The sequence below is a fragment of the Alexandromys fortis genome, unplaced genomic scaffold, assembly GCF_014885135.2.
Source record: "Alexandromys fortis isolate MF-2015 unplaced genomic scaffold, M_Fortis_MF-2015_v1.1 scaffold_148, whole genome shotgun sequence".
Lineage (NCBI taxonomy): Eukaryota > Metazoa > Chordata > Mammalia > Rodentia > Cricetidae > Alexandromys > Alexandromys fortis.
Genome location: NW_026068019.1, coordinates 2,266,701 through 2,288,677, shown reverse-complemented (window position 1 = coordinate 2,288,677; position 21,977 = coordinate 2,266,701). Strand labels below are relative to the sequence as shown.

Genomic DNA, 21,977 nt, shown 5'->3' with positions numbered 1-21,977 from the left:
ATTACTTAAAAACAAATTCACACATAATCAATCACAAGGCATCCAAATAGGCAAAGACATATTGAAAAAATATCAACAAAAATAGCAAAAACAAAAGCTCCTAAAGCCGGAGGCACCATGCTGCTTGCCCTCAGAATACATTGTTTTACTCTGGTAATCAGAATGTACATGCATGAAAAAAAATAATACAAAAAAACAAAAATCCAGCTGCCTAGCTTCATGGAACAAAGTGAAGCCCAAAGATGTATAGACAATTAATTTTGGAGGGGGAAAGGGCAAAGATTCTGAGACTGTACAATGAGGAAATGACAGGGTTTTAAATAAATGATATTGGAGAAACTGGATATCCACATTTAAACGAAATGATACCTCTACACCACACCATATAAAAATCAGCTGAAAATGATTAGAAGTCCGAAACGCAAGACATCAAAAACTACAAGCCACTTGACCGTAGCGCAGAGCGAACCATGATACTGCCTGCCGTAAACACTGGCTTTTTATGTGAGTTCGCAAGTACAGGCAACAAAAGCTAAAATAGAAAGCTAAGATTGTGGTAGACTAAAAGCTACCGTACGACAAAGGAAACAACGGGCGCCCCAGGAAGCTCCTATGTGAAACCAAAAGTGAGGAACATTTCTTCTGCTACTTAGCGCGGGATCTCACGTGTGTGGGGGGTGTGCAGAGCTGATCTTACAGGTGGAGACAGCAGAATTATCACTTGAGGCTGGGAGGGAGAGGTGGAGGAGATGCTGGTAAAAGAACACACATTTTCTTTCCCCAGTTAAGTGGGAGGACCACATTCAAGAGACCTACAGTACAAAACAGCGGCTGTGTTAAATAACAGTGCATTGCGTTTTGAAAATTATCAGAAGATGTGTTCAAACCATAGATGTTAGCAACGAGTTGTTGCACAACTAGCTCAAAGGAGCCCTTACAAAATACACCCCTATTTTGAAACATGTTATACACATACACAATTTTGTCAATTAAAGAAATTCAAAGTCACAGAGAAAGTGGTTGCAAACATTTTGCCAAATGTGGATTAATCAAGTCAGTCAAAGTGTTTGCCAAATTTTAGTACTGGAACTTCCAACTAGTAATGATGGAATCTCTGAATGACAGTATAGACCCAGAGTTAAGGTGTAGTTCCCTTTCCCCCTCCGTGCTCCACAGAGGTACAATGGAGTTTTGCTCCCAGCGCAGAGAAGGCGGTCTGTGTTGAACATCTACTGTAAATAACGTATTTAAGTTATGTCCTATTCAACATTCTTTTAAAGTAATTATTTATTTAAATTAGCTCACAAAATAAGTGTTCTTATGTCATTTTCATATGTACTTCGTTTTGATCGATTCTCTTACTCTGCTCCTCCTCCTCCCCTTCTCTTCTTGTCCCCAATGTTCCCTTTCACCCCGAGTATCCTCCTTTCTGCTTTAACAGCTCCTGTGTTCTATTGTCTGTCCTGTGTGTTTCCTTTCGTCTCACATTGGTTTGTCTGGGCACTGTGTTGCTCTGAATGAGAAGGGCCCCAGAAGCTGATATGTTTGAATGCTTGTCCTCTAATTAGTAGGCCTGTTTCGGAAGGGAACAGGAGGTGTGGCCTTGATGGGGAAAGTGGGATAGGCTCAGTTTCTCTTCCCTGACTCTCACTGCATGGGTATTAGGATGTAAGCTCTCAGCTCCTGCTCCAATGCCATGCCTGCCTGCCTACTGCTACGCTCCCTGCCATGATGGTCACAGACTACACGGACTAACCCTTCAAAACTGTAAGCAAACCCCGGTTAAATTCTTTCTTTTCTAAGTTGCCTTGGCCATGGTTTCATCACAGCAATAGACCAGAAACGTAGACACCACCTTTGCCCCTGCCTAGATATGCATATTTAACAACCTGGAGCTTAGATCTGAATATAAGAGGGGGTGCATGATAGTTGTCTTTCTAAGCTAAAGTTACCTAGATTGAGACGTTTTCTTGTTCCATCTGTCCTGAAATTTTCACATTTTAATTTTCTTATGGCTGAATAAAATTCAATTGTCTCTATGTACCATATTTTCAACTTGTTTATCGATTGATGGACATCTAGGCAAATTCTATTTCCCTGCTATTATGAAAAGAGATGCAATAAACAGATGTACGTGTTTATCTGCAGAAGGATGTAGAGTCATCTGGGAAATTTCTCAAGAGTGAGACAGCTGGGTCAGATGGTAAATCTATTTTCTATTTTGGAGAAGTTTCCACAGTGATTTACATGGTTGGTTACACCAGTTTACCCCCCATCCCCAACAGCGGCTGTGAATATTTCCTTCCCATATTCACCCCAGCATTTGCTGTCATGTGCCCGTGCGATGGTAACCTTTCAGACTGGAATCCCATGCACTTTATTTTATTTAAAAACTTACAGGCCACTGACATGTTAAAGGTACTTGCTGCCAAGTCTAATAACCTGAGTTCTATTCCCTTGACCAATACAGTAGAAGAGGAGAATGGACTCCTACACGTTGTCTTCTGACCTCTACATGTGCTCTGGGGCAGGTGCACACCCACACAGACACACAGACCTGTGTGTGTGGTGTATTTGGGCGTGTGTTTCGTGCAGGCGTATACATTTGCATGAGGATGTTAGAGGTTGACGCTGGCTGTCTTTCTTTATTGTTCTCTATCTTGTTTTCAAAATAGTTTTAATTTGCATTTTTCTGATGCCTAGGGATATTGTACACTTGGAAAAATATTTATAGGCAATTTGCGTTTCTTCTTTTGAGAATTGTTTGTTTGCTCAGTTCATTGGCCCATTGTTTAGTTTTTGTGTTTACTTTTTAAAGTTCTTTGTATATTCTAGCTATTAGTCCTTTTTTCTGATGCATAGTTGACAAAGATTTTCTAAAATTCAGTAGATGGCTTACTCTACTAATAGTTCTTTTGCTGTGCAGAAGCTTTACAATTTCATACAATCCCATTTATCAGTTCTTGAGGCTGTTTCTTGTTGTGCTACTGTGTTTGCTGTGCTGTTGTGAAACTCTGTTCAGACATTTCTTGACTGTGCCCACACCCTGAAGTGTTTTCCCTTATTAATTTCAACATTACTAGTTTCAAATGAAGAGGTTTTTTTGTTTGTTTGTTTTGGTTTGTGTGTGTGTGTGTGTGTGTGTGTGTGTGTGTGTGTGCAAACTGAGAGATATGGATCTAATTTCTTTGGCAAGAAAACCCAGTTTAGTCAACACCATTTGTTGAAAGACTGTTGTTTTTCCCGTGCATGCCTTTTTACACCTTTGCCAAAATTAAGTGTTTAGAGCTGAGTGAGTTTACCTCTGGGTCTTCTATCACATTCCACTGAACAACATGATTGTTGTAGACAGTACCTTGCTGTCTTTGACACTATGGCTCTGTAGTATAGCTTGAAGTCAAGCAACTTGATAATTTTGGCTGTATTATTTCTGCTTAGAGTTGCATTTGCTATCATGTTCTTTGTGTTTCCATGTACATTTTGGGAGTATTCTTTTCTAGTTTTGTCAAGAATGTCATTGAATTTTTTTTTTTTTTTGGGTTTTTCGAGACAGGGTTTCTCCGTAGCTTTTTGGTTCCTGTCCTGGAACTAGCTCTTGTAGACCAGGCTGGCCTCGAACTCACAGAGATCCACCTGTCTCTGCCTCCCGAGTGCTGGGATTAAAGGTGTGCACCACCACCGCCCGGCTTGTCATTGAAATTTTTACGAGGCTTACATGGAATCTGTAGATTGCTTTAGGTAATAAATCCATCCTCATAATATTAATTCTGCCAATCTAGAGATAAGGAAGTTCTTCCAGTTTCTTTTTTCTTGTTTCTTGTTGTTGTTGAGAATTTTCGGTGTTCATCTGAGAGACTGCTCTGTGGTTTTCATTGGCTTTGTAGAATGTGTCAAGTAGTGTTCATTGCATTTTCATTTTATGGAACAGCTTGAGAATGTTGGTATTAGACTTCCTTAGAAGTTTGGTAGAATTTGACAATGAATAGATCTAGCCCAGGGACTTTCTTTGTGGGGAGACTTTTAATTTTGCTCTAGTGTCCTTTTTTTTTTTTATCATAGGTCTGTTCAGGTTATTTGTATCTTCTGACTTTAATGTTTGTAAGCTATATGAATTTAGACATTTATCCATTTCTTTTAGATTTTCATTTTTTTCAGAATATAAATTTTCAAAGTAATCCTTGATAATGTGCTCTTATTAGAGTCTTGTGACAATACTCTTCTCATCTCTAATTTAATAATTTGTATCTCTTTTGGTTAGTCTGTCTAGAAGCTGTTCAATTTTAGACTTTAATACTTTCAAAGAAGCAGTTCTTTAATTAATTCTATATATGGTATTCTTAGTCTCAAAGTCATAAATCTATATGCCCTGGTCTTTATTACAACTTTCTGTCTGCTGTATTTGGGGTAGGCGTCTTCTTGCTATTTAGGAGTCCTGAAGTGTCTCATTGGGTTATTTGATTGAGATCCCTCTGATTTTTTAGTGTGAGTGCTTAAACTCTTAGGAAGGACTGTTCATTAATGTTCTTATTTTTGCTTGTTCCTGAAGATTTTTAAGTTCCCTCCTGTTTTCCTCAATGATTCATTTTCTATTCAAAAACATACTGTTCAGTCTCTAAACTTTTGTATATTTCCCAAGGTTAATATTGATATTAGTTTCTTGTCTTAGTCCACCATGATCTAATACATTGTGGGATAATTTTATTTTCATTTTTTTTTGTCTATATAATTTATTAAGGCTTGTGTTCTGGCCGATGATGTGGTTAATTTTAGAGATGGTTCTAAGTGTGTCTGAGAAGAACATTCATTTCTATCAAGTGGGTGGAATGTTCTGTAGATTAATTAGCTCCATTTGATCTATGATGTAGTTTAGCTCTTTGCTGATTATAGTTTGGAAGGCCTATCTAGATATACCAGTGGGATACCCACCCCTCCATTATCACTGTATCTGGACTTATGTGATCGTCTATGCCTTTTAGTGTTGGTTTTATGAAAATTGGGGGCCTCATGATATAGACCATAAATATCTATAGTAGTTATATCCTTTGGACGAACTGCTTCTTTTATTAACACTCAGTGGACCACCCCATTTCTTCTTTCTTCTGACTGGTTTTGGTTTGAGATTGACCTAATCAGATCAGGGAATTGCTCTTCTGCCAGACCATTTGTGGCTTCTATTTGCTTGACAGTTTGCTTTCCAACTCGACTCTCAGTTTCTCCCTAGCTATGTGAGTTTCCTGGAGACCACAGATAATTGAATCATGTATTTCAATCCAGTCCATCAATCTGTTTCTTTTAATTACTGTCTTAAGGCCATTTACACTCAAGGCTATAATTGAGAAGGATTTGCTATTAGTTAGGCTTTTGCTGCTTGTTGTTCTGGTTGGTTGGTTGATTGACAGTTCTTTTCTTCCTTTCCTGGTAGTGTTAGACATTTGTTGTGCTGGACATGATTGATTCTTTCCTAGGTCTCCTTTGTTGATCTGTTGCTTTCATAAAATATGTTCTTTCCTGTGTTCTTATGTGTGAAACTGTCTCCTTCCTCTGTGTATAATAATTCTTGAAGATTTTTCTTACAGCTGGCTTAGTTATTATCTTATTTGTTTGTTTAGTGTGTGTATGTGGTATGTGTCTGTGTTCTTTGAGATATTCTTACTTCTCCATCTGTTTTTAATAAACACTTGTTTTTAGAGTATAACAATTTTGGTTAACAATAATTTCTGTTAAGGGTTGAAGTATATCATTCCATGCTTTTATAACTTTATGGTTGCCGACATCACATCTGATGTTACTGTGATATTTATGCCTCTGTGTGCTGGCATTTTTCTCTTGTGGTTTCGTTGCTTTGTATTTTTGATATTTTGATTATGATACATCTTGGAGAGATTCTTTTCTGGTCATGACTGTTTGGGGTTTGGAAGACTTCCTCTATTTGGATGTCTGTTTTTCTAGATTCTGGCAATGCTTGGCTAACATTTCATTGACTAGCATGTCTAAGACATTTGATTTTCTACCATCTCCTTCTTCTATCCTGTGTAGACTCGGGTTGCTCTTTTGCGTATGTGGGCATACATTTGGGGTCCAATGAGGTACTGTCTCACGATCAAACTCAGGGCTCGCCAGTATGACTAGACTCGCTAGCTAGCTAACTCTGGAGATTCTCTGTCTCTCTCATCTCAGGCTGGAATTATAGGAGGGCTTCCATGTCCACCTGCCACTTAGGTGGCCTCTGGGGACCCAAGCTCCAGACCTTACACAAACATTTTAATCACTGAGAACTCTCCCAACCCATTTTTTCTTTGATATGCCTGTATGCATCGCTGCCTTGACCTTGTCACCCACTCTTAAGATTCATTCTTTGGCTTGCTCTTGTTTGTTGATGACGTTTTCTGATGTGTTGTTTATTTGCTTGATTGGTTCTTTCATTTCCAGAATTTTGTTTTTTCCTTTTGAAGCATCTGAATTTCCTTGGTGATTTTTTTCTTCCATATTTTAAATTTTCCCCTTTAAGTTATTGGTTCTTCCAGCCATGCCGTATTGGCAACTTTCTTTCTGTGTTTTAAATCAACTTAATAATTTATATTAATTCCTTATCTGCTTATTTGGGTCCTCTATTTGGCCTTTAAAAAATTTTTGATACAACTCTGCAATCTCTGTCTCTCTGTCTCTCTGTGTGTGTGTGTGTGTGTGTGTGTGTGTGTGTGTGTGTATTCTTGCAGTACCCTAGTCAGGCTACCTTTTCCTTCAAACTATGATAGGGGAAGGGGAGTGTGGGCATTAGACACCCCTCAAGCACTTGTCCAATGTCTGCTGGGAACAGTTAAATCTCATAAAAATTTTCAGAAGAGGTGATTTTGTAACCATGGCAAGCCATGTCTGTAAATGAGGACACTGGATTTTTGTAGAAGGCAGTGACTTTTGTAAAGATGATGGAGCTAATACTAAATTTAGCCTACGTAACTCTCCTTGGGACTGTTCAGGACAGCCTAGACAGAGCTCATGAAGATGTAAGTTTGGGTGCGTCAGTGAATAGAAGAGGCAGTCAATCATAGGAATATGAAGAACAGGGAGAGGTAGAAACACACGCCCTAGGATCAGCCTTAATCCCTTACCCCACCCTTCTCCTTTTGGACCAGGATTTCTCTGTCTCTTCTTGATTGACATTTTAGGCTGCACAAGTCTTTGTGGTGAGGGATTGTCCTGAGCTTGGAATATTTAGTCCCATTTCCTAGTCTCAGGAGCAGCAGCAGCAGCAACAACAACCTCTCTACTGATCATGTCACTAACATGTCCCAGACAGCCAAATGACTCATTTTGTAGGGAATTCCACTCCAGCTAACAACTACTGTCTCACAGCCATCGGCATCCCCATTTGTCCTGGACTGAGAAACTCATAGGATTTGGCATGTGAGACACAGCACAGTCTAGGGACAAACTGGGATACCAATCAACTGACAAAGAAATTCGTTTCTTGGTCCTGACTGGGCTGTGCTGGCTGAGGGACATTGTGTCGATGGCGTGACTGTCCCGGTAATACTGTTTCTCAAGATGCTGCTGTGCTGGCTACATCTGACTCAGGCTCTTTTCTTCCTTTCCTGTGGTCTTCCAGGAGCACTGGATGTGTTCTCTTGCAGGCTGGCTGAGTGACTGAGCGACTGCAGGGCTGGGGAAGGACAGAGTGGCTGCTGAGGTGGAGGTGGGGTGGAAGGGAGCACGGGGAGGGGTGGAGCAGTGTTGCCTGCGTGGATAGACCTTTACACCAGGAGTTAGGGACACTAACTCCTGAGGGGGAGGTTCAGTTCTATTAATAGACTGTGATTATATTCCATAAGCATTTTTATTTATTTGGTGTTTGAAATTTATTTGTTTGTTTATTTATTTTTGTGATCGCCTCTGATGATTTGACAATATCTGTGCAAGTCTCAAGCATGTTTTGTCTCAGGATTGCTTCTATGATGAAGACACTTTTGCAACAAGCATACATATTTTTGGTTTTCTGCAAGTTTATAAGGCACATCCGAGAGACTATTTGTCTCTCAGCTCTCTTATTTTGGTATCATTTTTATGTTCCTTTTTCCGGGATGAAGAGCTGAGTTCTGCAGGGGATAAGTGACAGGCTGTAGTCAGTGGCCAGGGTTTGAGTCTGGACACTGAGTTCTCTGTCTGCAACCTGTCTAGTTCACCAGGCCACGAGAGAATGAGTTAAGCATGCCAGTGCCGAGTCTGCATCAGCAGAGGCCAGACTGGAGAAATAGCAAGTGTGGACGGGAAGAGAGTGAATCAGCTCTTATTGGCAGTGACTGACAAAGGCTTCCTTCCCCCTTTCTTCCTGGTATGGCAAGTGGGAGGAGGATGAAGCAGGTTCCACAAGGGCAGGTGCCCAGAATTCAGACATCTGGTGCCAAGACACAGCCCTCACTAATCTGGGCACACACTTTCCTCTGTGTACTTTGACATAGGAGCAGAGAGGGTGAGCTGCTGTGTGGTGTGTTTGTTTGGTCCTTCCCAGTGGATTATGTAAACCTGTGACTAATGCCAAGAACTGTCCATGCCTGGGGCTGCTTCTTTCCCATTGGCCGACTTTGTTTCATTTTTGCTGGGAGGCGTATCTTCCAAGTCTCACGGCAGTGATATCTGCAAGTACCTCCTGGGAACTCAGTGACTCGACCAGCCAAGATGACTGCAGACGAGTTGGTGTTCTTTGTGAATGGTAAAAAGGTAAGCAGGAGTTGCCTTTTGGATTGGAGTTCCTGCTGTCTGGGAAGGGACGTGTGTCATCTCTCCTACCTGGTCCCTCTGATTTGATCTGGTCTCGTTCTATGCCTTAGAAGGTATTGCTGTAGTTGAGGAACTTCAGAGCAAGAAGAACACAGGCAAGACACTCAGAGGGCAAAGGAGGGAGGGAGAAGGAGGACAGAAGGGTGTCCACACTATGGTAGTGAACCACTGATTTAGAGGCAGGAAAAGAACAGTCTAGGTGAGGTGGGGAGTCCTCACACCCCTCTATTTCCTCCTTTAAGTAAACCCAGCCTAGTACTTTGATGGCTCTGCTTGCTGAGAGCAGCGGCAGGAATGTGTTTTCACGCTAATGCCTGGCTATACGACACATTATAGCCGTCGATTCTGATGTATCTCGTATTATAGATTTAACAGCTAGAACTGATTTACTGTGTGGGGACATATACTGACACCTTGTGGCAAGCCATCATCATTATTATTTTCATAAAGGAATCCCCCCTCAACCATCTCTCAGTTCTTTAAGTAAATATTGCAAACCCCTTAAACGGCACCAGTGCAGGAAGATGTAGAAAAAGCACATGGGGACCACAAATCCCTGGTAGCCTGGGAGTCTTTGCTATGTCTGTGCCATACTGGAAGAGGAGCCACAAGAAGTGTATTGTCTCCAAGTTCTGTTTACCTCTCCACAAGATACTCACAGCACTTCAGCTCCACACTTGAGAATAAACAAGACCGTAGGAGAAGACCCATCACGCCCCACGGTGACTGGTTACAAGGACAGTTTAAACCATCAATAGGCCAAAGTTTCCCCAAAGAAGAATGATTTTCCTTTTCCTTTTGGTTGATACTTTTGTGTTGGTTGGAGAAGCTGAGTAACTTCTGAAGGAATTTGCAAGAATGAACACATGCTTCAGAGACTCCCTACGGACTTAAACTGCCAGGATCTGTTTGGGTAACTAGCATGGAAACTTTGGGATCCATTTCAACACCAACACTGCCAAGACTCTTGGATTCAGATTGAGTGATCTCATCTCTAGGTCCCCAGGTCCAAGATCCTCTCTTTGAGATGCTTCTGTTTTTGAGTTGAGCAGCTGGTGCCTACCAGAGCTAGGTCGAAATGCCTACGCTGGTGGTAGTAAGGCCCTTGCACCCAATATTTGAAACTTCTTTTGCACTCAGCAGTAACATCATACAGGTGTAGAAACAGCTGCTGAACTGTCGTTTTACAATTGCTTTGTACACAAAGACGTTTCCTTTGGAGCTTTCATAAATGTTTTTTTTTTTTTTTTCAGCAAGTTAATAGCGGGATTCAAGGACTCTTAAGGTCATGCCTCACTCTGGTTTTATTATCTCTTAAGCTGTTGATTTGCATGTGACCCACTGTTCTTGTGAAGGGCCGTCAGGCTCTGTGTCTGGGAAGGAGTGCTTTTGAGGTGAACTGACTTGGCTGGAATTGCTTCTCCTTGGGTTTTATTTGCACCACAGCAGAGCAATGTTTAGATTCATTAGAGAGTAGCATTGTGCCAGACCCTTCTGTCTCCGGGAGGTTCTGCCCCTCTCATGGTCTCACGTTGAATAGCCAGCCATGCTTGTCATTTAAAAAGATGTGGGCTCTTGGAACGCTGCCAGAAGGATGAAGAGGCAGCGCAGAGAGTAAGGACAAACACAGTCGTAATAAACACAAGAGCAAGCGAAGGGGATTGGGGCGAGTAGAGGTGGCTTGAGCAACTTTGGATTAATTTCCTTTTTCAAGATGTTCTGGGCATTGGGCCATAGATATTGTGCAAAGATGTTACCAAAGAAGCTGTAGAAAGATGGTGGCTCATTCTCATCTGGGAGCAGGCGGACAGAGGGCAACATGTCAGAGCCAGTTTCTTATTTACTGTGTGGGCCCCTTTGTTTAAATTCAAGTTGTCAAGTTTGGAGGCAAGTGCCTTAGCCTCTGAGCCATCTTGCCTGGCCCTCTCTCTATCTCTTTCTTCCAGGATAAATATACTGAATATATATAAATGAAATATATATGAGCACAGATGAACATATGTATGTAAGCATACAAATAATTTTATATATTTGACAAATATGTATAAATGTATGAAACTTATACTCTTTCTGGACAACTGAGAGTTTCAGATGTCACATCTCTTTATTTTTATCCTAGGAATGTTCTAGTTCTTAGAGACAAACAATTTATGAAATTCAGAAAATGCCACTTTGATATAAAAGCACTGTGTGTCTCATGCAAATTTATTATAAATTTGCCATTAATGCCATTTATCATCCCCTACAAGAGTTGGGCTGTGGATGTTAGGGCTTTTCCATCTCATCTCATTTAACTTTAAACAGCTCCTGTGTTTCCTTAGTCGTGAGTGACATTGGCATTTCTGAAGAGAACAGGCTAGCTATTCCTTAGGGTGACACTAATTCTGAGCTTTCCCTCACACTGTCTTGTAATGTGGTTCCCAGTCTGCTGTTGGGGCAGCACTGCCCCAGAAGGAATGCCTTTTCCTGTGGCATACTCTATCAAGGGATATGTCATAGCAGCCTTGCCATTAGTGACCTGGACTTTCAACTCTAGGTTAAGGCGGTGTCCATTAACTCTCTTCCTCAAAAGACAATTCTTTTTTCCTTCATAATTAATAATCTATGAACAAAGGTACTTTGAGGTCATATTACTATATGGCTATCTCATTCGTCAAGATTTCATGCACTGATCAGCTCCATTGTCTATTAACTGGATCAATCATTGTGCCAGTTATTAGATAGTTATATTTATTAGTGTTAGAGGTAGTCGGTCTTCCATCTGTTTATTCACTGATAAATTATCATTTAAAGTTACAGATTTAAGTGTGTATAGAGTGCTATCACCCCTTAGAATCCATTTACCTACCTACCTTCTTCCTTCTTTCCTTGCTTTTTTGAGACAGGGTCTCATTTATGTAGTCTGACTGTCCTGGAACTCACTATGCAGACCAGGCTGGCCTGCCACCACCCCCACCATCATTATTTCTTTTGAAGTTCAAATTCCCAGAGAAATCTACTCACTCATTTTTTTTCTTTTAAAATTTTTATCACTACATTGTATGCGTTTATTCTCTGTGTGCATGTATGTGTGTGTGTGTGTGAGAGAGAGAGAGAGAGAGAGAGAGAGAGAGAGAGAGAGAGAGAGAGAGANGAGAGAGAGAGAGAGAGAGAGAGAGAAGAGAGAGAGAGGAGAAAGAGAGAAGAGAGAGGGAGAGAGAGAGAGAGAGAGAGAGAGAGAGAGAGAGAGAGAAGAGAAGAGAGAGAAGGGAGAGAGAGGGGGGAGAGAGAGAGAGAGGATATGAATGGAACAAAGCTCAAGTTATCAAGTTTGGCATCCAGCGTTGCGGCAGGCCCCTTTACCACCCAAGCCATGCTGCTGGCCCATCGACCACAGTTTTTATAAAGCTGCTTCCTCACAGTGCAGCTTGTGTCCACTGTCACCGCAATGCCCACAGACTCAGTTTCAGGAAGGAAGGATTTGTTTCAGTTTGTGGTTTCAGAGAACTTAGACTACACAGGCAGACCATCATGGCAAACAGTTATCTACAGCATGACATGAAATAAGAGCCAAAGGCTGGGGATAGTCTTTAAAGCCTCCCCTCTTCCCCCATGACCTTCCAGTTACCCTAGCTCCATCATGTCATCGGGGTGGTAACAAGTGCTCCAAACATGACCCTGCAGGAAACCTTTCAGTTTCAATCTGCGTGACACCTGCCAAAGGTTTTTCCCCCTGGGCTTTCGGTTTTTAAGAGTGTTCCATGGGGCACACTGCAGCAAGCTCTGAGCCACACCTCAGAAGTAGCCTGGTCAGCCATTCTTTGTAGATGTTCAAGGAAGTGCAGGCCTACAGCTGTGGTGATGTAGAAAGCCTTGAACAGGGGAGCATATGATGTCTTCCAACAAGTCAAGATGTGTGAGAAAGAGGGAGACGTGATCAAGGCATGGGACTGGGAGAGATGAGAGGGATTTTTCAATCCAATCAGATCAGGTTGCTAGGGAAGGAGGAGGCAGGACAATTAAAATGGAAGACCGAGGATATATCTAAAAGGGTCTTGAGGGACACTAAGAAGCTTACCTTGAATTTATAGGTAGTCACAGCAGATGTGTGTATGTGTGTGCGTGTGTGTCTGTCTGTCTGTCTAGTGTGATGTACTATAGAGGAGGAAGGAGCAACATGGAGAAAACTAGCATGCTTAAAGTCACTGATACCCACCAGAAGGGTGATCAATTTTATTTGCATTCATGATTTCTTCTCCAGGAAAAGGAGCTTCACCTTATGTAGACTTAATAACCAGGATATATTGAGCAAGCTGGACTCCTGGGGTGTTATCATAAAAGAAAGAGAAGTTTAAAAAAACATTAATTTTAAACTTAAAATGTTTTACAACTGTGTATTGTGCATTGATGATATTACTCATATCCCCACCCTCTACTTCCTTCCCTTCTCGCTCCTGTCTGTTCCCTTTTCCCCATGTAGTTTCACTTCTATAGTCACATCATACACTTACACTTTTATGGGTAAATAAAGTCTATGGATTCCAAATGAGAGAACAGAATATTTGTCTAAGAGTTCTAATTTCTGTCTCCCACTTTTCTTTAAACCCCATTGAAGGGGAAATCCTGAAGTTTCACAAATGTATTATTTGAAGTCAGTCCAAAAATAGTGCTCTTGGGCTGAAGTGATGGCTGTGTAGGTAAGAACTCTGCAAGCATGAGAGCTTGAGTCTGAACCCACAGCTTCCATAAAAATAGCCAGGGCTGGTTGCACATGCCAGCATTGGGGGTTGGAGCCAGGCAGACCCCACGAGCTCATGGACCAGTCAGTGTATGGTGAGCTTGCGGTTCAGTGAGAGACCCTGTCTGCAGGACTGAGAGCACTAGAGAGTGACACCTGATGACCTACTGTGATCTCTCTCTCTCTCTGTACATGCACCACACACTGCCTACATATATACCACACACTACACGACACACATATGTGCATGCACAATTTTATTTTCCAGTAACGTTTCCCCAAACAGTCTCAACTTAGAATGATGCCGAGAGACAGCAAGGAAGATTTCACTTTACTGGCTTTGTTTTAAGGCGGTTTTTCAACTGTTCAGAGCGAACCCTTTTAATGGATTTAAGGGTTCTTTAGAGACCACTGTAGGAAACATTTGCTCACACACCCCATGGTATTAGTGATGTACATTTCTTAGGTCCTCTGCTTTCTCTCTCTCAGCTTCCAACATGGCTGATCCACTGTATAAAGAAGCCTCCTATTAGTGGTTCCATCACTTTCTCTAGGCAATCCTCCTGAGACTGGTTTAAACACACTCAAGTCAATCCTGTCTACATTATGGATGTCTGTAGTACGTTCACTGCTATCAAAATTCTTGGACCTACTAGATTCTGGCAATGTGAACCAATACTTGCACTTCTTCCTTTTTTAAAGCTCAAGTGGGAGTTTAAACCCATCACTTTTAGTTAACAACACTATGTTAGGCCTCCCTTTAGCTGTGGTATGGGAGACTATTCAATGCCCTGAACCTGCAGGAATAAGGGTCCTTTATGGTGATGTATCGTGTGGGAGGACCAGGGATAAGAAAGAGAGAGAACAAGAAACAAAGAAGACAAAAGGAATAGCTGGGACCAGGAGGTCTTGCACAAGCTGATGATTCACACCAAGCAAATTTGTTAAGAAATACAGCATCATATATTCGATTTGTAGGGGGAAAACGTGGCCAAGGTCAGCAGAAAGCTAAGTCGGGCAATGCTGGCAAAGAGAACCTGCGATTCCTCAGACACAGCTGTCGTAGAACTGATAACCAGAGTTCAGGTTCCCAGAAGCCACAACCTTGCCTCTTCTGAGAAGACACTGGCTCCAGCCCTAGACTGGCCTTGCCAAGTCCACTCCTGGATAAGAACACAGAACTAAGGTTCCCTTTGTTCTATCAGGGCCTCTGAGAAAGTCTTGGGTTGGTCTGGCTGCTGACACTATATAGCAAAGGAGGAACGGTGGATTTACGATGGTACAGAGGGTGTCCCTTCTCTTAGCTTGAGGTGTGAGGCGGATATTTCCTGCCCTTCCCTTGGAGAAACACTAGGACCCATAGCACAGTTCTCTTAAAGAATCTCTTATCATAAATTCTTTGCCTTTAAGTGTGGGGAGGACTGAAATGGGCTCTCGGAGCTCCTCTGAAGGCTCACATCTGGGTAGAGCATCTCACATGGCAGGCGAACTTTTCTACCTTACTGAACATGCGGATGGTTGTGACCTGAGGTGGCTCCTCCATGCGAGTGTAACCGTGTCTCTTCTGCAGTAGCCCGCTGCACACGACGCTTTGCTGCGAGCATGGACTACATAACCAGCTTCCTCTCATCACATATGGAGTCTGAGCAGGCATGCTCGAGGAAACCAAGTCAGAGTCTGCATGTGGACAGCCCCAGACGCCCCTAGAATTTGTAGCTGGGATGAGGCAGGAGACATATAATGATATCTCCTTAGTTGGAGGAGACTCTGCCTTGCTCTTGCCAGCATAGAACCTGGACGCTCCATGGTGTGTCCAGGTGGCATTCGAGGACTTGAGGGCAGGATCAGGATCATGTCTTAGAGCTCATCTGTTCATTGCTTGGAATTGTCAAGTAATTGTCTGTCCAGTATGTGCCCATCCACTCTACGTGTCTGGCGGTGAGATTTGGAAGGGAGAAAGTCAACTGTAAAGAATGGGTAGGCGATTTCTTGATGTGTTTTGTTTTCTTTCCTTATCCTGGCAGGTGGTGGAGAAAAATGCAGATCCCGAAACAACACTTCTGGTCTACCTGAGAAGAAAGCGTATCCCGATTCTGCAGTGGGGATGGGGCTGAGGGGATGATGGGACTGTTCTCTGAGGCTTACATGGTTTCCCAGTGGCCAGGAGGTGCCCTTGGAGGAGTCTGGGCAGCTGCAGTAATCAAGAGCTGGGAAAGCCTGAACAGTCCTTGGCTCCCTAGACCATAACCTCCCAGTTCTCACATGAGAGGATGGGTAGGGTGTTCGTTCACGTTTCTTCAGTGAAGAGTTTAGTAATTCCAGGATTTGGTTCTGGGACCCAGAAGGCCCTTCCTCATCCACCCCTGTGAGTTTCATGGTCATTCCCCTTGGGAGCAGTGGGCTCGTCTTCTATTGACATTTGCTTAGCACATAGAAGACTACCCAGGAGCCTCTCTGCCTCCACAGAGGCCCAAAGAGATGAGAGAAGGGGCTTCTATTTCCTTTTCTTGCATTGCTAGCATTGAACCTACTTCCACATACCAGGTAAGTTCTATGTTGCTGGGTGTTCCCAGACAATGGTTTTATACTGGGAAAGAATGATTGCCTTGGGAACTGTGTAAGGTCCCAACTGCTTAATGGCAGGCTTTAGAGACATCATGGGCAGAGACTCCTTAGAGCAGTGGTTCTCGCCCTTCCTAGCGCTGCGATCCTTTAATGCAGCTCCTCGTGTGGTGGTGACCCCCCACCATGAAATTATTTTTATCACTACATTATAACTAATTTTTCTACTGCTATGAATTGTAATGTAAATATCTAGTATACAGGATACCTGAAGTGACACCTGAGAAGGTTTTGTTTGACCAACCCCACAGTGGTGGAGATGTGTGTTCTGAGTTGCTGGTCTTCATCCGTTGGGGGAAAGGCTTCGGTAGGATCCCTCAGGTGATTAAAGTATTCTGGGACCCTGGATAGCAGAAAATATAGGTGCTGATATTTAGTGAACACTTACTATGTGCAGACAAAGTTCAGAGTAGTGTGTACAGGTGATCTCACACAATCCTCTCAGAGATTCCATGGATGTGTAACATTACTTCGCTTCTGAGAGGAAGTGAGGCCTACACAGATTAAGGGGCCTGCTTTTCACTGAGTATATTCCGGGCAGGTTCTGGCAGACCCTGGATGGAAGCCTAGGGCCGTGTGCTTTACTTCTCACCCAGGCTGGAACGGCTCCAGGGGCTGTTGTCAGGACTACGTTCATTTTGACATCTGTCCTTGGTGGACTCCTCCTGCTCCCAGAGCTATGCCTGCGGCTCTTTTGAGTGGAGTGAACCATTTGCTCAGTCCTCACAGAAGTGAGCCCAGAATCAAGGCTTTGACTTTAGTTCACACTCTTCCTATCAGGCAGCATGGCAGACAACTTGGTATAGGCATAACTGAAGGCTCAGAACAGTGGCTCTTCTGTGGCAGAGGGTTCGGTGGCTTGGCAAAGGGGACGCCATCTCCAGTCCAGCTCCACGAGGAGGTTGTTGAGTTGGATTTCAGTGCACTGAAAACAAAGCTAATTTGAGTTCCTAGTTTCAGTTTAGGTTTCGCAAACCTGAGGGCCCCAGAAACTCCTAATCACGCTGGACTGATTTGAAGAGCAAAGCTCAAATGGAATTTAGAGCGGAGAGTTGCCGTGTAAAGGATAAAGTCCTTTTCCTTATTGCAGTCTGGGTTCGTAGTTAATTTGTGAGAGAGAAATGTTCCTAGCCTTGCTTCAAATCCGAGGTTTCTAGAAAGATGCCAAGGCTAAAAGATTAAGAGCAGAGGGTCACCTTCTCGGGGCAAACACTTCCCAGGTGGATCAGCTGTAAATACCAGCACATACCTTACTTAATGAGAACAAACAAGCGAACAAAGAAACTTCAGTTCTTAGGACGTCTTTTTGGCTTAGAGAGAGGTAGCAAGAGGAAGAGAGGATTACACAAGTCTGGCGTCAGGAGACTTCTGAGTCAGAGGACTGGAACATGCAAGATGACACTCTGCGCTCATAGCACAGTGTGGGCCTCCGCTTGCTTTTGCTTTGCATGTTAATCTGCAGAGAAGTAGTAGCTCTTGCCTGCTAAGCAAACTGCCGAGAGAAAGCAAGAGCTTTTGAGTGTAAGGTGCGATACTGCTGCTCCTCGTTAATTTTATCTTGACAACGGAGGAAGGGCCAGCTGCTAATAGCCACCCCTGTCCCCCACCTTCAGAAGAGATGTGAGGGCCCAGGGACTGACAGAAGCTCATCAAAGAGGCTGCTGTGATTCAAGGAAGGTGGCCACATGCTTGCTGTGGGTTTGGAATAGCGGACTGGTTAGCTAGGCCATAGATTATCTTTCCACAGTATGTCTAAGAACTGACTGGATTCATTATCGGTTCCCGATCTTTAAAACTCAATTTTTGACTTGTATATATTTTGCGAGAGATTCAAAAGCCTAGTAAGCTCTGGTTTCTGGGACTTTATTGGCTCGAAAATTTCAGGGCAAAATCCAGAACTTGGTGTGTCCCAGAATGTATCACTGCCTGGCTGAGGTACTTCACCACTCAGACACACCATATATTCAGGCTTGGAGGTTCATGACCCTCTTGCTCAGACCCTGGGGGAACCCTGACCCTGGAACTTGTGTCCTGGATGGTGCTACGTGGGTTCTGGCTCACCTGTGCAGTGGAGGTGATCTATTCTCACATCTGTAGGGCACAGTCCTGCCCCACGGAGTGAGGGGATTGTGGTTCTGCTGCTTCCTGGGTCAGGGACGTCTGCCTGTGAGGCTCTGCCTGGCATTCCCCTTCATCTGTGGAGTCCTTTCTCAGGATTTGCATCCTTAACAAGCGGCTGCTCAGTGGGGCTGTGCGGGACCAAGCTTGGCTGTGGAGAAGGGGGCTGCGGGGCGTGCACAGTGATGATCTCTAAGTATGACCGTCTTCAGAACAAGATCCTGTATCCTTTGCCTGCTGCCTAGTGGTCCGCGGGAGGGTTGGATGTAGGATTACCTTGTGAGTGAGTGTGTGAGTATGTGTGTTTCTCAGAAGACTCCAATCGTCAACAAGGAGTACGGGGTATCTTTCCTGGCTGATGAATGGGGACCAAACAATGACCACTCTGCTGTCCAGGCTAACATGCACCCCACAAGATCCTTCTCTGACCCTCTATAGTATGTCCCTGATTTCCTCCCCAGTTTCCTTTGCCACCAAGGGCCTTATACTGCTCAAGAACGATATGAAGAACCCATGGCCTAGGTCTACTTGTTTCTTGATCTTGCGATAAACTCTTTCCTGTACTGCACGTCCTCTCATTCAGGACTTTCTACCTGGAAATACTGGACCCAAACATCATCTCCTCTACAAAATGCTCCTTGATCCCCCAATTTGAGTTAGATCCTCCGTACTGATGCAGATTTCTTAGTGAGCTCAGCACAGTCCCCTGAATTATTTGCTGTCAGACTTTTACAATGCATCTTCATACCCACTTCTATTCTCCCATGCTGTCTGCAAGCTGATGCAGGGTCGAGATTTCATCTCATTCACCCCTTACTCCCTCAGCCCCCAGCAAATAGCTGGCGTATTGATGGCATTAGAAACTGATGTTGGCTATTTTCATGAAACAGTGAGGCTCAGTCTCAGCCGGAATAGAGCCCCTTTTGTTCCTGTCTCAAGGTCTTAGATGGAGAGGCAATGGCGACAATAGCAGACACAAGAACATAGCATAGAGCAGAGAGACATAGAATGTCTCCAGGTCTGATCATGGCCTGCGCTGCTCTGATGACCTCAGTCGCAATGACATGACCTTAATCTGTGGTTCTAGTCACTTTTCTGTCAACGCCTGCTTGGCCCCCATCTGCTCCTTGCATCATGTTGCTGTGACAACCGTGGAAGGCATAGGAAACACCCAGAAGCTGCATCCTGTACAGGTGAGTGTGGTGGTGAATGTGAAGCCAGAACATCTCACAGGGAGGCCTCAGCCAAGTCTGCAGCTTTGCTCTGGGTTGTTGGCAGAAACTTCACTGCTTGAGCAAAGGAGGTTTATCCTGGGCTCCCTCCAAACCCACGGCTCCCCATCACCAGGGTCGGGGTCATATAACATTGCGTGACACAAGGGAACAGCAAAATCAGCTGAATTTAACATCCAGAAGCATCCTTGCGCCAGACCCGGAAAGGCAGGGAAGGACACCTTGCCCTTAAAAAATATGGTTTGAGAACCACAGTCTTCTGGATTCCAGATAATAAGCCCTGGTACCCCGTAGGGTTGGGGTGCTAATTCCATTTGCACCACTCACCTCCCACCCCTGGACAATACAACGTTGAATTTACAAACTTAACACATTGCTGGTGTAAAATGTCCAATAGAAGCAACATGAAGAAGGAAGAACTTATTGGGGGTTCTCACTACCGTGGTAGGGGAGTCATGGTGGTAGGGACTTGAGGCGCTGGGCACGGTGCATCATAGACAGGAAGCAGAGAGCAATGGGAGGCTCAAGTCCAGCCAGCTTCCCCCTTCTATTTAGTCCTAGATTCTGCCATTTCCCTGCCTCAACCTAATCTAGAGAAGCTCCCTCAGCCTTGATCAGAGGCAAACCTAATCTAGATTATCCCTTCCAGGATAAACCCGGAGGCTCATTTCCTATTTGATTATAGGTCCTATCAAGTTATTAATCAGTATTAACCACCAGCTATGGACTGCCAGACCTTCACTCTCTCGAGAACAAAGGATAAGATAAGAAAGAGGGCTGGGTATGCGACTCAGGTGACAGAGTACTTGCCTGCCATGCCCGGAGCTCTGGATTGGCTCCCCAGCGTCATATCAATTGGGTATGGCACAAGACTCACTTGTAGTCCCAGCACTTGGAAAGCAGCAGGAGAATCAGAAGTTCAAGGTTAACTACAACTACAGCAATTTTAAGGCCAGGTCTACAAACTTAGAAATGCCCGACTGGGGTTTTCTCCTTTGCGGAACTAGACCGCTTGGCAGGGACAGTGAGGGATCTCTGTACAAATCTGGGGGTTTGAAGGGAGAATTTGGATGCTCTCAGGTCAAGTAGAAGCAGGTGGGATCAGAGAACAGTGGGCAGGTTATTTTCCCCCCACTGGGGTAACTAAGGCCGGAGTTCTTTGGAAAATTGCAACCAGAGATTGTTCCAATGGTAAACCCTCACCTTAGTCCTCTCCTTTGGGAGGGTCACATCTTCCTTGGTCTCCCTCCATGACATCAGGCTCAGGGGCCTCCAGATGAGCAAATAGGTTCTGTTCCACAGGAGGAGCCTCTAATCCAGTGTGAAGTCAGAGCAGGGCGAGGCTGTTTCTTAGGCAGGAAAAGGGGACACCCCCTAAACCTGCCCAACCTGCAGGAAGTGTGAGCTTAATTTGGGCCTGTCATAGTCTTCGTAGCTAAATGAAAAATGAATAGTTTCAATACAGGTGTTTGTGCCCTCCCTTCCAGCAGCACAAAGTCCTGTTCTTGGTGTTCTTATTTTAATGTCTATAAAAACGACAGGGCCAGATTCTACTCCTGGTCTGTTTGTTTTTCTTGGTTTCCCAAGTTTCCTCCCTGCTTCCACTGGTATCTCATGCCTCCTTGGCTCAGCCAAAGACTGCTACAGTATCCAGGCTGAGGCCTCAGTCCTGCCCTTCTCTGCAGGCGGTGCACACATTTGACTTTCAGCTTTGCCACCTCCTCAGAAGGATAGACTCAGTTCCAATTGCCTACTTGACAACACCGTGTAAATGTCTGATCTCAACTTTATCAGGAATCTTTTTTGCCCATAATGTCTTCCTTCTTGGGTGTTGCTCTACCCGAGCCAATGGCAAAACAATCCACGCTATTTTTCAAGATAAGGATCTAGGAGTAAACTTTGATTCTCTCATATACTACACCCCATCCATCTAGAAGTGTGGTCCATTCTTCAGCCCAAGCAATAGATGACATTTCCCCCATCTGTTTTTACTCTTGCTGAGCAAAACTCGGCCCACGCCATCATCTGGTTGGCTGTACCATATCCCAATGCCCCGTCTCCGTGCTTGCTTTGAGAATGCAGTTTCCATCCAGTGGCCCAGCGTACTTTTTTTTTTTTTTTGGTCAAGCCGTGAATCACACCAATGCTCACTGAAATCTCCCAAGGCTTCCCATCACACAGAGAGAGTTCCGTATCCTGGCCTGGCCTGGGAGGAGCTGCTTTCCCAGCCAAGGTGTTTATCACCAGCAGGTTCCGCCCATATTCTCTCAGCATTTCTGGCACTCCACGCTCATTCTGTGTGGGGCCTTCTTGCTGACTGTTCTTTTTTCCTGATCCAGTCTGTGAGACTGAAGCCAGACTCAAGATACTTTCTAGAGAGGCCTTTTCTGACCAGGCTCAGTAGATACCAGTCTCTCTGGACCACGTCAACTTTTACAAATTCTCTACACCACGCGGCATTTTTCTTACTCCATGTTTTTTTTTTTTTTTTTTTTTTTTTTGTTTTTTTTTTT

The 21,977-nt window shown here is 43.9% G+C and overlaps 1 protein-coding gene across 1 annotated transcript in view; it reads left to right on the top strand.

The window, feature by feature from the left end:
- The first annotated feature begins 8,433 nt into the window (after positions 1-8,433).
- Positions 8,434-21,977, top strand: part of Xdh (xanthine dehydrogenase) — a 62,360-nt gene continuing 48,816 nt past the window's right edge. Inside the window, exons 1-4 of the mRNA XM_050162961.1 lie at positions 8,434-8,715; positions 15,517-15,574; positions 18,359-18,455; positions 19,320-19,425. Of these exons, the coding sequence (XP_050018918.1) occupies positions 8,674-8,715; positions 15,517-15,574; positions 18,359-18,455; positions 19,320-19,425 (303 nt within the window). The 5' untranslated portion in view covers positions 8,434-8,673. The remainder of the gene's footprint in view (positions 8,716-15,516; positions 15,575-18,358; positions 18,456-19,319; positions 19,426-21,977) is intronic.